Source organism: Bubalus bubalis, chromosome 13, assembly GCF_019923935.1.
Source record: "Bubalus bubalis isolate 160015118507 breed Murrah chromosome 13, NDDB_SH_1, whole genome shotgun sequence".
Classification (NCBI taxonomy): domain Eukaryota; kingdom Metazoa; phylum Chordata; class Mammalia; order Artiodactyla; family Bovidae; genus Bubalus; species Bubalus bubalis.
In genome coordinates this window covers 14369088-14385195 of record NC_059169.1, presented here as the reverse complement: position 1 = coordinate 14385195, position 16108 = coordinate 14369088, and the positions used below count along the sequence as shown (strand labels likewise).

The 16108-nt window shown below is 40.6% G+C and overlaps 1 protein-coding gene across 1 annotated transcript in view; it reads right to left on the bottom strand.

Annotated features, from left to right (window-relative positions):
• LOC102415544 (ATP-binding cassette sub-family C member 4) overlaps positions 1 to 16108 on the bottom strand; it is a 224710-nt gene that overhangs the window by 132910 nt on the left and 75692 nt on the right. Inside the window, exons 9-11 of the mRNA XM_045162438.1 lie at positions 11413 to 11514; positions 7604 to 7693; positions 6008 to 6199 (exon numbers count right to left, since the gene is read on the bottom strand). Of these exons, the coding sequence (XP_045018373.1) occupies positions 6008 to 6199; positions 7604 to 7693; positions 11413 to 11514 (384 nt within the window). The remainder of the gene's footprint in view (positions 1 to 6007; positions 6200 to 7603; positions 7694 to 11412; positions 11515 to 16108) is intronic.

Genomic DNA, 16108 nt, shown 5'->3' with positions numbered 1-16108 from the left:
GCCCACTTGAGTTCACATTCCAGGATGTCTGGCTCTAGGTGAGTGATCACACCATCATGATTTTCTGGGTGGTGAAGATCTTTTTCGTATAGTCCTTCTGTGTATTATTACCACCTCTTCTTAATATCTTCTGCTTCTGTTAGGTCCACACCATTTCTTTCCTTTATTGTGTCCATCTTTGCATGAAATATTCCTTTGGTATCTCTAATTTTCTTTAAGAGATCTCTAGTCTTTCCCATTCTGTTGTTTTCCTCTATTTCTTTGCATTGATCGCTGAGGAAGGCTTTCTTATCTCTCCTTGGTATTCTTTGCAACTCTGCATTCAAATAGGTATATCTTTCCTTTTCAGCTATTGAACAAAAGAGCTAGAATCTGACCCAGCTCATGTCAGTTCAGAGACTTCTGCTCCTTCACATCAAACTGCCTCTAGTTTCCATGCTTATCCATGGTGTTGTGCTGCTTCTCAATTGAGGAAGTTTAGAAGTAAGAACTTCTTAAAAAGTGAGCAATGGATGAAAGTGTAAAGGGACATGTAAAGAGAGACCCTAACCAGGGTGTGTCTCTTTCTTCATCAGAAAAGCAAGGTCACGAAAGAAACAGGCACACCCTGGCTGGGTCTCAGGAATTTGATCTGGGTGTGAGGAGCTGGATGTGATTAAGGTAAAGAGAAAATGCCTGAAATCTGTTTACTCCACACCCCACCTTCCATGGAATCTAGGCTTATGCAGAAACAGATCTGAACTTGAGCTGTAAAGGCAGAGATGAGCTGTTTCATCCCTCAAGTATCAGTTTCTCCTACTATAAAATGAAGACAGGAACATCAAGGAGACTCATAAAGAATTAATAAATCATGTGACCGTGCAGAAGCCCGCTGGCTGCAAAGGACCACACAGAAGCACTACGGCTGCAAAGAACCATGCAGAAGCATGGCTGAGAGGAGCTACCCCTCGCCCAAGGTAAGGGGTGACAACCAAGAGTGCCAGACTGCAACGGCGCAGGAGCGACCAAGAAGAGCTACCCCACGTCCGAGGTGAGGAGTGGCTGCGGAGAGGAGCTACCACACGCCCGAGGTCAGGGGCGGCAGCCAGGAGGAGGAACCCCACGTCCAAGGAACAGTGGCTGCAAGGGCGCAGGAGGGCCGAGAGGAGCTATTCCACGTTCAAGGTCAGGAGGGGCAGCCGTGAGGAGATACCCTTTATCCAAGGTAAGGAGCAGCAGCTACACTTTGCTGGAGCAGCCATGAAGAGATACCCCATGACAAAGGTAAGAGAAACACAAGTAAGACAATAGGGTTGCAAGAGGGCATCAGAGGGCAGATGCACTGAAACCATAATCACAGAAAACTAGACAATCTGATCACACAGAACACAGCCTTGAATAACTCAATGAAACCAAGCCATGCCATGTGGGACCACGCAAGATGGATTGGTCATGGGGGAGAGGTCTGACACAATGTGGTCCACTGGAGAAGGGAATGGCAAACCACTTCAGTATTCTTGCCTTGAGAACCCCATGAACAGTACGAAAAGGCAAAATGATAGGATACTTAAAGAGGAACTCCCCAGGTTGGTAAGTGCCCAATATGCTACTGGAGATCAGTGGAGAAATAACTCCAGAAAGAATAAAGGGATGGAGCCAAAGCAAAAACAATACCCTGTTGTGGATGTGACTGGTGATAGAAGCCAAGTCCAATGCAGTAAAGAGCAATATTGTATAGAAACCTGGAATGTTAGGTCCATGAATCAAGGCAAATTGGAAGTGGTCAAACAGGAGATGGCAAGAGTGAACATTGACATTCTAGGAATCAGTGAACTCAAATGGACTGGAATGGGTGAATTTAACTCAGATTATCATTATATCTACTACTGTGGGCAGGAATCCCTTAGAAGAAATGGAGTAGCCATCATGCTCAACAAAAGAGTCCAAAATGCAATACTTGGATGCAATCTCAAAAATGACAAAATGCTCTCTGTTCATTTCCAAGGCAAAACATTCAATATCATGGTAATCCAAGCCTATGTCCCAACCAGTAACGCTGAAGAAGCTGAAGTTGAACGGTTCTATGAAGACCTATGAGACCTTTTAGAACTAACACCCAAAAAAGATGTCCTTTTCATTATAGGGGACTGGAATGCAAAAGTGAGAACTCAAGAAACACCTGAAATAACAGGCAAATTTTACCTTCGAGTAATACAGTTTTGCCAAGAGAATGCGCTGGTCATAATAAACACCCTCTTCCAACAACACAAGAGAAGACTCTATACATGGACATCACCAGATGGTCAACACCGAAATCAGATTGATTATATTCTTTGCAGCCAAAGATGGAGAAGCTCTATACAGTCAACAAAAACAAGACCGGGAGCTGACTGTGGCTCAGATCATGAACTCCTTATTACCAAATTCAGACTTAAATTGAAGAAAGGAGGGAAAACCACTAGACCATCCAGGTATGACCTAAATCAAATCCCTTATGATTATACAGTGGACGTGAGAAATAGATTTAAGGGACTAGATCTGATAGATAGAGTGCCTGATAAACTATGGATGGAAGTTCGTGACATTGTACAGGAGACAGGGATCAAGACCATCCCCATGAAAAAGAAATGCAAAAAAGCAAAATGGCTGTCTGGGGAGGCCTCACAAATAGCTGTGAAAAGAAAAGTGAAAAGCAAAGGAGCAAAGGAAAGATATAAGCATCTGAATGCAGAGTTCCAAAGAATAGCAAGGAGAGATAAGAAAGCCTTCTTCAGTGATCAATGCAAAGAAATAGAGGAAAACGACAGAATGGGAAAGACTAGAGATCTCTTAAAGAAAATTAGAGATACCAAGGGAACATTTCATGCAAACATGGTCTCGATAAAGGACATAAATGGTATGGACCCAAGGGAAGCAGAAGATATTAAAAAGAGGTAGCAAGAATACACAGAAGAACTGCACAAAAAAGATCTTCATGACCAAGATAATCACAATGGTGCAATCACTCACCGAGCCAGACATCCTGGAATGTGAAGTCAGAGGGTCTTAGAAAGCATCACTATGAACAAAGCTAGAGGAGGTAATGGAATTCCAGTTGAGCTATTTCAAATCCTAAAAGATGATGCTTTGAAAGTGATGCACTCAATATGCCAGCAAATTTGGAAAACTCAGCAGTGGCCACAGGACTGGAAAAGGTCAGTTTTCATTCCAATCCCAAAGAAAGGCAATCCCAAAGAATGCTCAAACTACCGCACAATTGCACTCATCTCACACGCTAGTAAAGTAATGCTTAAAATTCTCCAAGTCAGGCTTCAGCAATATGTGAACCATGAACTTCCAGATGTTCAAGCTGGTTTTAGAAAAGCCAGAGGAACCAGAGATCAAATTGCCAATATCTGCTGGATCAAAGAAAAAGCAAGAGAGTTCCAGAAAAACATCTATTTCTGCTTTATTGACTATGCCAAAGCCTTTGACTGTGTGGATCACAATAAACTGTGGAAAATTCTTAAAGAGATGGGAATACCAGACCACCTGACCTGCCTCTTGAGAAACCTATATGCAGGTCAGGAAGCAACAGTTAGAACTGGACATGGAACAACAGACTGGTTCCAAATAGGGAAAGGAGTACGTCAAGGCTGTATACTGTCACCCTGCTTATTTAACTTATATGCAGAGTACATCATGAGAAACGCTGGGCTGGAAGAAGCACAAGCTGGAATCAAGATTGCTGGGAGAAATATCAATAACCTCAGATATGCAGATGACATCACCCTTATGGCAGAACATGAAGAGAAATTAAAAAGCCTCTTGATGAAAATGAAAGAGGAAAGTGAAAAAAGTTGGCCTAAAGCTCAACATTCAGAATACTAAGATCATGGATTCTGGTCCCATCATTCATGCAAATAGATGGGGAAACAGTGGAAACAGTGTCTGACTTTATTTTTGGAGGGGCTCCAAAATCACTGCAGATGGTGATTGCAGCCATGAAATTAAAAGACACTTACTCCTTGGAAAGAAAGTTATGACCAACCTAGATAGCTTATTCAAAAGCAGAGACATCACTTTGCCAACAAATGTCCATCTAGTCAAGGTTATGTTTTTTCCAGTAGTCATGTATGGATGTGAAATTTGGACTGTGTAGAAAGCTGAGTGCCAAAGAATTGATGCTTTTGAACTGTGGTATTGAAGAACATTCTTGAGAGTCCCTTGGACTGCAAGGAGATCCAACCAGTCCATTCTAAATATCAGTCCTGGGTGTTCGTTGGAAGGACTGATGCTAAAGCTGAGACTCCAATACTTTGGCCACCTCATGCAAAGTGTTGACTCATTGGAAAAGACTCTGATGCTGGGGGGGGATTGGGGCAGGAGGAGAAGGGAATGACAGAGGATGAGATGGCTGGATGGCATCACTGACTCGATGGACATGAGTTTGAGTAAACTCCGGGAGTTGGTGATGGACAGGGAGGCCTGGCGTGCTGCAAATCATGGGGTTGCAAAGAGTCGGACATGGCTGTGCGACTGAACTGAACTTAACTGTTTCCTGTTTATGTGTGTGCATGCACACGTGTGAGACAGATACAAAAATGATTTGCACATGAACTCTATATAAATAGGAGCTATTGTCTCACTGTTTCACATTTGTTTCCCCTCTTCTTTTCTTACACAGTCTATGTACCATTTAACAAAAATCTAGTTCATTCCTCCTAACTTCACATCATTTCTGCAGAAGCACAATCTCCCATTAACACGAGCCCAAGAGAAAGAAATAACAGCCATTAAATGAATAATTCTGTTCTGTCCACATTATCATACAATGCTGCTCTCCTGATACAATCTATGGTGTTCAAACCATTGTTCAAGCAGAATTACTATTTCCTCACAAAGAGAGTTTGCAGCCTTTAACACCAAACCTTTGAAAGTCTGTCCCAGCTTTTTCCTCACAGTATACAAGTATAGTCAGATGTCCAAATTGCCCTGAAGAGACCAAGGGGAGCCCTTTAAAACTGTTTTTCACTGATGTTTATAACCCAAGAGAATAACAAACTATTTATTGGTATTTACACTTTTCTTTTTTTCTGCCAAAGTATATTCTATCAGATAAGTTTAGTTTTCCTCATTCATTCACTAATTTCATCTAAATCCTAATATAGAGTTAAACATTTCACTTTGCCATTTTCTGTGAAAATTGATGCCCTTTCTGAAAACAATCTCTTCTCCAACAAAATGATGCAGTATTAAGAAGAAACATAAGTATTCTATTTTCTTTAAATAATAAATTATAAATCAAAAATGAAGTAAAGAGGGAAACCTACAGACTGAAAGGTATCCAGGAGGCAACAACTAAGCACAATGGACAGACCTTATGTGGAATCTGATTCCAACAACAGTGAACAAGATTTCTCAGTGAGATGTCTAACAACATGTAAACTCAGATTAGAAGGTTGATGACATTCAGGAATTTGGGTTATTTTTCAGGTGAAAAATATAGTGATTATTTTTCAGGTGAAAAATGTGATTTTTTTCCAAAAAGAAAATATTTTTTTATCTTAGATGAAACTAATGAAATGTAGACAGATGAACTAATATGATGTTTAGGATCTGCTCCAGAATAATCTAGGTTGGGGGTGGGGCAGGCAGAGCACAGGGGTAGAGATGCAGCAAGACAGGCCACCAGCTGATCCTGGCTGAAGCTGGGAGTGGTACATGAGGATTCATTACACTGTGCTTGCTATTTTAGAAATTTCTATAATTGTTAAAAGTGAATGAAACTTCATAGAATGGACTGATCCCCTCAAGGGGGAAAAAAAAAAAAAAGGCATTCTGTGAGTGTTATCACATCAGGATTAAAACAGCAATGTATATACCTGCATATTTACCCAGAAGACCAGTTTCAAATAATCAGCAACAATCAAAGATTTTTCAAACTAAAAAAATAAATAAATAAAAACTCTCAACAAATCTTGTAGGTTAAACCAATATTATCATTATTTAAAATTCAAGTATATCCAACTTAGGAGTCATTACTCACCTCTTTCAAAGCACAAGCCTTTATTACTTTTTCATATCGTTCTTCTTCATACTTCTTCCCAAATAAAATGTTACTCCTCACAGTTCCTGAGAACACCCAAGGCTGCTGAGAAACATACATGATTCTCCCATGCACGCTGACCTGTCCCTGGCTCGGGGGCAGCTCCCCCAGCAGAGCACGTAACAGTGACGACTGAAACAGATGGCAACACACACATGTGAACAGGCAGCACTCAGGACGGAATATGCCCCGCAGCACAGCTGACCCCACCCTGGTGCTTGATGTATGATAGAACGCTTGCGTTTAGAACAGGATAAAGTATAGTTCTGGCGATTGCAACCAAAAAGGTGAAAATAACACTGTTGGTCAATGTAAACCCACAGTTGACAAGAAATACTAATAAAATGCTCTAACAATCTACTGTGCCCAAGAATTTCCCCCAAATGAAGCGCTATACTCAACAAAGACTAAATAAGAATGTTTAACATTCTTAACTAACAGAGCAGCCCAGCAGGATGTGTATTTCTTGCATCTGATGCTTATGCAGCTGTTCCTACATCTGGGTATACTTCACTTGACAAATATTTGTGCTTAAAAAGCTACACATGAAAACTATATCCAAAGATGATTATTAAAAAAACTCTGAAGTGCATTGTGTCCAAAGAGCAAAAGTCCATCACAGAAGAAATCATCAACCTCTCATGTACACACTTACATTTAGATTTCTGTATTTTGCTGTACAGAACACAAGAGACTAAGTGCATGTACACATGTCCTTCAAATCTTGTACACCACACAGATGTGGTGTGTCTGTGTCCCCACATCACAGTGCTAGCACACTGGGCTAAAATAATCTGCCTGCATATCTGTCTCACCCCAGAACCTGGTTGTCTCTGGATGGCAGACGTGTCAGGGTCTCGCTCACATCTGTTTCTTTAGCTCCAGCACATGGCTGCACATTCACTACATGTGCACTGAGCGGATCAAGTCAAGTCATGTGAGAAAACGCTCAAAGCTTCCTGGAAGAGCCTTCACAACCTCCAGACTTCCTGGAGGGACCACCATCACAAAAAGAAGTCCCCACTGTCTCATTCTGTCCTGAATAGATGTCACATAAATAATTTCCTTCACTGAGATGTCCAAACATCCAACAAGCAGTTCCCAAATGTGCAACATGAAGCACCAAGAAGGAAAACAGTGTGCATTTATCCAGATTTATGTGGCCATGAAACCTTCTTGCAAAATGAATGTCCCATGGAACATACCTAGAGGAAAGCAATTCTAAATTTGCCCAGTTCAAACTGTGTTATACACAGCTTTAGGCTCAACCCTTAAGAATTTTTTAAAAATATTTATTTATTTATTTTTGGCTGTGTTGGGTCATAGTTGCAATACTTAAGATCTTTCATTGCAGCACACAGGCTTAGTTGCCCTGAGGCATGTGGGATCTTAGTTCCCCGACCAGGGATCCAACCCATGTCTCCTGCATTGGAGGGCAGAATCTTAACCACTGGACCACCAGGGAAGTCCCTCAACTCTGAGAATTTAACAGGGGCTGTGGTGTTGCAGCAAGCTGAACAAGGTATCATGGCTTACCTTTCCTGCTCCCACAGGTCCAACCACAACTAACAGTTCACCAGGTCTGACAGTAAACGAAAGGCCTTGTAGGGTTGGGGTTTCTGATTCCTGCAAATTAAAGCTTATGAAAATGTGCCCCTTTCAATAAAGTAACACACATTACTTCAGAAAGTGGAGAAAATAACAAAATAGTAATTGATATGCTAAACATAGCCCACATTTTTCTCCTTCCTATTTTAAGATAATGTGTTCTACAGGACTTTTCATCCAATCTTTTCTCTTCCAGGGTCTGAAACAACTTCAGTTGCCTTTAGGAAGACTCCTTTTACCAGCTATCCATATGGACACAGTATTAGATAGCCACAGAATTTAGCAGTTGAAATGACAAGCTGAAATTTGAAATGCAAATTTTATGATGTATACTAAACATCATATTTTATAACTTATTAAAATAATATACTTAATAGAATAGTCAATGTAGGAAGTTTTTAATCATTTATGTTTTCATTATGACCCTTGGTTTTAACTATTTCATTAGTCTCCACAATGTGGCAGCTTAAGTACATGATGAGCCTGGCCCTCGACTAATAAATTGAAACCTCCACTACCTCTCCATTTTCATTTGATAAAGAATGAATCTCAGTAATGCTAAGGAAGCAGGTCACTTTGTATGATGAAGTCTTTCTTGGCAAAGTAACTCTTATAAATATCTGTCAAAGCTCTAACTTCACAAGAGCTCTAATTTAACACCAACAATGACAACAAAAAAAATAGGGAATTAAGAAATTAATTATGACTTTGTGGGTCAGGGTGATAAGACCTCAATTTTAATATCTGTTACATGCGTTGGGGCCATAAAGTACTTCTGCTGTAAGAAAGGAAAAAAATATGGAGGTACATGCAACATCACACAATCCAATGTGAGGGAGAAGTCATGCCAATTACAGGTCATATTCCTGAGAGACTTAAGGGTGTGTGTATGTCTTTACATGATCTTAGTGTTAAGAAAATTGTCAGTAACTGATAATTTTTGTTTTCAAAGAGAGGTTACAGTTCATCAGTAAAATGCCCAAAAAACTAAAAGTACAAAGTCTGGACAAACTATTGCGATAATCTTCAAAATGAAAAAAATTTCTCTGGGAAGAACTAAATTATAAAATATTAACTTTTTTTTCTGTTTTTTTTCCTTTTTTAGAATTTTTTTGCCACGGATTTACACGTGTCCCCCATTCTGAAACCCCCTCCAACCTCCTTCCCCATCCCATCCTTCTGGGTTGTCCCAGTACACCTGCTTTGAATGCCCTGTTTCATGCATCGAACTTTGACTGGCCATCTATTTCATATATGGTAATATATATGTTTCAATACTATTCTCTCAAAGCATCCCATCCTCACCTTTTCCCACAGAGTCCAAAAGTCTGTTCTTTATATCTGTGTCTCTTTTGCTGTCTTGCATATAAGGTCGTCATTACCATCTTTCTAAATTTCACATATATGCGTTAATATACTGTATTGGTATTTTTCTTTCTGACTTACTTCACTCTGTATAATAGGCTCCAGTTTCAACTCTGTATAATAGGCTCCAGTTTCATCTGCCTCATTAGAACTGATTCAGATGTGTTCTTTTTAATAGCTGAATAATATTCCATTATGTATATGTACCACAACTTCTTTATCCCTTCATCTGTCAATGGATATCTAGGTTGCTTCCATGTCCTACCTATTGTAAACAGTGCTGCAGTGAACAATGGGATACATGTATCATTTTCAATTTTGGTTTCCTCAGGGTATATGCCTCAGAGTGGGATTGTTGGATCATATGGCCAGTACCCTTGCCTGGAAACTCCCATGGACGGAGGAGCCTGGTAGGCTGCAGTGCATGGGGTTGCAACGATAGGGCACAACTGAGCGACTTCACTTTCACTTTTCACTTTCATGCATTGGAGAAGGAAATGGCAACCCACTCCAGTGTTCTTGCCTGGAGAATCCCAGGGATGGGGGAGCCTGGTGGGCTGCCGTCTATGGGGTAGCTCAGAGTCGGACACGACTAGAGCGACCTAGCAGCAGCAGCAGCAGCATAGTGGTTTTATTCCTGGCTTTTTAAGGAATCTCCATACCGTCTTCCATAGTGGCTGTATCAATTTACATTCCCACCAACAGTACAAGAGTGTTCGCTTTTCTACACATCCTCTCTAGCATTTATTGTTTGTAGACTTTTTGATGATGGCCATTCTGATCAGTGTGAGGTGATATCTCATTGTCGTTTTGATTTGCATTTCTCTAATAATGAGTTATGTTGAGCATGTTTTCATGTGTTTGTGAGCCATCTGTATGTCTTCTTTGAAGAAATGTCTGTTTAGGTCTTTTTCCCACTCTTTGATTGGGTTGTTTGTTTTTCTGGCATTGAGTTGTATGAGCTGTTCATATATTTTTGAAAGTAATCCCTTGTCAGTTGTTTCATTTGCTATTATTTTCTCCCATTCTGAAGACTGTCTTTAAATCTTGCTTATAGTTTCCTTTGAAGTACAAAAGCTTTTAAGTTTAATCAGGTCCCACTTGTTTACTTTTGTTTTTATTTCTGTTACTCTAGGAGGTGGTCATAGAGGATCTTGCTTTGATTTATCTCATTGAGTGTTCTGCCTATGTTTTAGCTAAGAGTTTTATAGTTTCTGATCTTACATTTAGGTCTTTAGTCCATTTTGAGTTTATCTTTGTGTATGGTGTTAAGAAGTGTTCTAATTTCATTTTTTTACAATGTAGCTGTCAAGTTTTCCCAGCACCACTTATTGAAGAGGCTGTCTTTGCCCATTATATATTCTTGCCTCCTTTGTCAAAAATAAGTTACCCATAGGTGCATGGGTTTATTTCTGGGCTTTCTATCTTGTTCCATTGGTCTATATTTCTGTTTTTGTTCCAGTACCATACTGTCTTGATGACTGTAGCTTTGCAGTATAATCTGAAATCAGGAAAGTTGATTCCTTCAGCTCCATTCTTCTTTCTCAGGACTGCTTTGGCTATTTGGGGTCTTTTGTGTTCCATAAGAATTGTGAAATTTTTGTTCTAGCTCCATGAAAGATGCCATTAGTAACTTGATGGGATCACATTGAATCTTTGGTAGTATAGTCATTTTCACAATATTGATTCTTCCTACCCAGGAACATGGAATATCTCTTCATCTTATCTGTTCATGTTGTCTTGAACATAAACATACTAAAAAACATTCTAAACGTACTAAAAAAAAATGACAACTATTTTTCATCACTAAAAAGGAGACTTGGATATTATAGGAATACAAATCTATCAGTAAGAAGCTAGATTTTTAAACATGAGAAATTTTTTAAGCTTCTCTAGTCCTTTCTTGTCTGATACTGAGAGTTCTATTTTACCACTTTCACTAAGTTATGAAAACAAAACAATGAGCCATATACATTCAGCTTCCTGTCCCCATACCTCACAGTTTCCCAGGGCCAGACACTGAGCTCCCTCCTTGTTCAGGCTTCAGAATCTGGCATTGCTCTGCCATTTTGTCTCTCCAGTCATATAAATTCTAACATTACAAACATATGTACTTTAAGTTCAAGATGTGCTAATATGTTGAAAGCTCTCTTGAAAATGAAATAGACAACACGTCAAATGTCTTAGGCTGATTTTACATGTAATCTCTGTTAGTTGCAAAAATATCTCTGATTTTGAGAATTTTTATAACATACTTTCAGTAAATGTGCAAGTCACATTTTAAACCATGGATAAAATCTCAAAATTCTCCAATAAATCTATGTTACAGTTATCTATTAGCAGTCATGATCTAGGAATGGAGGACTTAGTACCTTATCCCAAAAAGCAGTAAAATCTTTCATGTGCACGATTGTTTTATCATCTGATGGCAGTTGAGTGGTGAGCTGTGATATCTCATCAAGTAACAAAAAGGTCTATGGAAAAAGGAAAAACATAGACAGTTTAGTCTGTGGGATGAAACACAAACAAAAATAATTGCTTCCCTGGAATTTGCAGTAAAAATCTATACAACCTATAAATTGTTTTGCCATTTGTACTTGAAGTATTGGTTCACATCAGAACAAACCATTATATAGAATAATATACACTATTATTACAGCATATAGTATGTACATTCATAATATAGTACATATGGTATACATAGAGTTCTTTATATAAGGGAGTGTGTGTGTGTGTGTGTGTGTGTGTGTGTGTAATGTGTGTATATGCATGTGTATATATGATATAAATAGAGAGAGTGCCTGGCCATGAGTCTGTCTGCAACTTTCTCAGCATTTCTCAGTGTACAAGTTTTTCCCTAAGGAGAAAATATAGCTCCAAAATCCAACACATTTAGAACCTGGACATTTATATTGCTTTAGTCTTGTGTTACCAGCAATAAACATGGGAGCTGATAGGAAATTATTCCATACATATTTACTGAATCCCACTATGTGCCAAGCATCATGTGACACTGCTAGAAACATAGAGAGGAAGGCCATTCCCAGGTCTTCTTCAATCAGGTGGCACAAGACAGGCTGGGAACACAAGACCTACAGCAGAGATGCTGAATGAAGTCTCTGGCTTTGCCTGTTGTGGCTCGTGACCCTCATGTGAGCACTTAAGACCACTCTGCTTTTCTCATGTGTGTTAAATCAATATCACTGCTTTTCATTAACTACCACTTGTTATCATTCTAAAAAGAAAATGTTCTTATTAAATTTCTACCTCTTAAAAATACTTCACAAGCATCTTTTCACTGTCACTTATCTCTTCTCTTTAGTCAGTGCCTTCTGTCCAGCTCGACAGGAATGGCTGCATCTTCCACTTCTTGCTATTTTCACAGCACTTAGCAGTCATTCAATGTAATTTAGCTGAATAAAACCAAGTCCTGTGAACCACTACAAAGCTAACATAAACATATACCAGAAAACTCTCTCTTGCCCTGCAAATGTTAGATGTATTAATAACTCAATGAAAGAAATTACAGTGGTAGAGAAATTGAGTAAACAACTGAGACCACCTACATTACCCACACCCCTAAGAACTATGAATGTGTGGCAGAGACTGCTGACTATCCTCAAAATCTGCTCTCATTCTTCTGTGGTAACAAACCCTGGATTTTGGCTGCATGTGGCAGTTTGGAAGCAGGGCCTCTCTCTCCATCCTCACAAGCAGATAGGCACAGCCATGTGGCTAAATTGAGGTCAGTGGAGAGTGACAGCAACCAGGACCTTCCTCCACCCCACAGCCTGGGCCTTGGAGGCTGCCAGCGAGGTCAAGGTCACATGCAATGGAGTAACATAATAAGATAGAAACAATCTCGGTCCCAACACCACGGAGGTTCACACTAGCCATGGGACTTGTTATAGGGAGAGTTGTATCACCACAAAAAAAGATATGTCCTACCCCAGTTAACTCAAAATGTGATTCTATTTGGAAATAGGGTTGTTATAGGTGTAATCCATTAAGGTGAGATCACAGTGGAGTAGGGTGGGCCCCGAATCCAACATGATTAGTGCCCTTATAAGACGAGAGATGCAGAGACAGACACACCAGCAGAAAACACACAGATGATGATGGAGATAGAGGCTGGAGTGATGGCAATTACAAGCCTAGGAAAAACAAGGTTTGTCTGAAACCATTTAAGTTAACAGAGCTAACAAAGGAGTCCCCCTTAAAGGATTTCAAGAGATCGTGGCCCTGCTGACACCTTGATTTCAGTCTTTCAGCCTCCAGGTCTGTGAAACAATATACTTCTGTGATTTTAGGTCTTTTGGTTTGTGTTACTTTGTAAAGGCAGACCCAGGAAGAGAATATAGAGCCTTACAAGGACTCTTGCATGAGAGAAAAGCAAACTATCTTTGTAAGCAGCTTTAATATGGGCAATTCTAGGACCCAGAGGCAAACCAAATCCCTACCAACACAAGGGCAACTGATAAAAGCTTCTGGGGATGTTTGAGAAAGAAAACATTTGAATGGGAACCTACTCCCCTAAAATCATAAACATCCTTCAAGCCCTTGACATTCTCATCTATCACACCACAGAACTACAAATGTGATTGCAATCTTCCTCTTCAAAAGAACAATTGGCAAAAGCTGACCATGAAAACCTGCTTCTGTGCAGGAAAAAGAAAGCAGTACCCTTGCATTTCTCTCAAAGACCAGTGGTCAGGAGATAAGATCCTCTCGTTTCCTCCTGCTCTCATCCAGGCTCACTGAGATCCTAACATGGGGCACAGCTACTCCTCCCCACCCCGAGCCCATGTCCAGCAGGGGGCAGGATAGATGGACGGTGGTCTGAGGACTCCTCTGCAGGCTCTCAATCACCACAGCTTGAGTTCTCTCTCCACATCACCTCTCCCATCATCAATCACATAGCAGCTCTTGTCTGTTCTGCCACAGCCCATTCATCTCCCAATTTTCCTTTTCTCTTGAAGCAACATAATTTCAGAGTCTAACTTACTATTAATCATTTCAAATACTGATAAAATGTTCTTGGGTTTTTTCCCTAGTTCCTTCCCTGGCCCTCCCCAACAGCACTCCTTCCTGATCTCTTTACAACACCTCTGAGCATGTCCACCATACTTAATATCCCCCAGTGATCCATAAGCACCTAAGTCCACACTTCCCAGGTGGCCTCTGCCTGGACACCCTGATTACTAACCCACCCACCCTTCCAGTCCATCTCAAAAGCTAATCCTCCTGGGAACCTGTCAGGACATCACCAGCTGGCACTGTCCTCCCTACACCTAAATCCCATGAGGGATTCTCCTATATGTCACACAGAAGATATAGACACTACATCACTCACACACTTACAGACACTAGTTCCAACTCCAACAGAGACCAAGCCTTGTACAGAGTCAGCAAATCATGGGTAAGGGAAGGAATAGATTATAGAGCTCTGGAAATCCATCCAACCTGCCTTGCTACAGCTTTACATAGACTGAGCTAACACAGCAACAAGCAAAAACTTGTATGCATATATTGTACATCTTGTCTAGACAGAATCAAATGCCAATTTCAGCTTAAATATGTTACCAAGACAAAAACTCAATATTCAGTGTGTGCATGTGTTCAGTTCAGTCGCTCTGTCATGTCCGACTCTTTGCGACACCATGGACTACAGCATGCCAGGCTTCCCTGTCCATCACCAGTTCCTGGAGCTTGCTCAAACTCATGTCCATCGAGTCGGTGATACCAGACACCATCAGTGTGTACAGAGTAGGATAGAAATTCCCAACACTTCTCCACAAATAATAGGTTTGAGTGAGGAAAGATGTCACAATCTTCCAGGGGTTAAATGAGATTCCAACACATAACCAGCTTGTAAAGGTGTCAGAAGTACTGGCTGGATTTTTTCCTAGGGCTCAGGCTGATTAAAAAAAAAAAAAAAAAAAAAAAAAGCTGAAAATAAATTACAGATGATGTGCAGACCCAGAACAGATCATGTGGGAAAATACCAAAGTCAGAACTTCAGCCAAAAAGATTGACTTCCCAGTGGCTGGTGGAGGAAAATCTAAGCCGTTTTATGAATAATATAACTTCAGAGATACATTTTACTGGATGTGAAAGTCACTTAAGACTTATAGTGCTTTTGAAATATTTACAATCCTATTGGAGTCATTCAAAGAAAAGAGCTTCAGTCCATTTTCCTTATTAAGATAAAATAGAGGGACTTCTGGGGCCTATAAAGTCAAAGTAAATCATTCATATTTTGTACATGGGAAAAATGACATAGAAAAGCACATGTAAACAAGAATACACAACACTATGAAGACCGTGTGTAGTTCTGCCCATGGGGATGGACCACCGCACCACATCCAAGGTGGGCAGGGGTAGTGGGTTTCCTTCCTGGGGATGCCAGATATGACGATGAACCACCCAGTCTGCTGAGCCTCAGGCTGCAGAAGGCTGTGGGGCAGCATGGCTCAACACCACACTGTGTTCTAAACTCTGCATGCCCACCACACCTCCAGCTCATCTGTGGTCAAACCTTGCCCAGTTCTGACCACCTGGTCAGTAAACTCAGTTGACATTTTCTTCCACTCCTGCGGCCCTTTTCACCTTCTAGTTGGGCATCATCACATCTAAGTGAGAGGCAGGGAAAGGAAGAAAATGATTATCCGATAATTGCTGCTACCTGTTAGAGAACAGCACAGGAGGCTGAATCCGGCCAATGACTGCGCAGTGAGGTGGGTCTTACAGCAAACACTGAGTATTTTAAAATGCTCTCAGAGTCCATAACTAAGTCCAGGCTAGTCATCTCCTCAGATTTGGTTCTCTCTTAGCATTCCTTATCATAGTGAATCCAGGTGATTTTACAGCCTGAAAAACCAAAGCAGCCTGACATCCACCTCTCCCCTCCCTGCCCCTAATACCAAACTCAAAATGTGCCCTGAGTGGCTCTCAAATATTGCTAAGTCTCTATATTTCACCCCAAACCAAACCACATCATCTCATCCCTGGACCATGTACTGCATTAGCCTCCTGACACACTCATCTCCCTGCCTCTGCTCTGGGTCC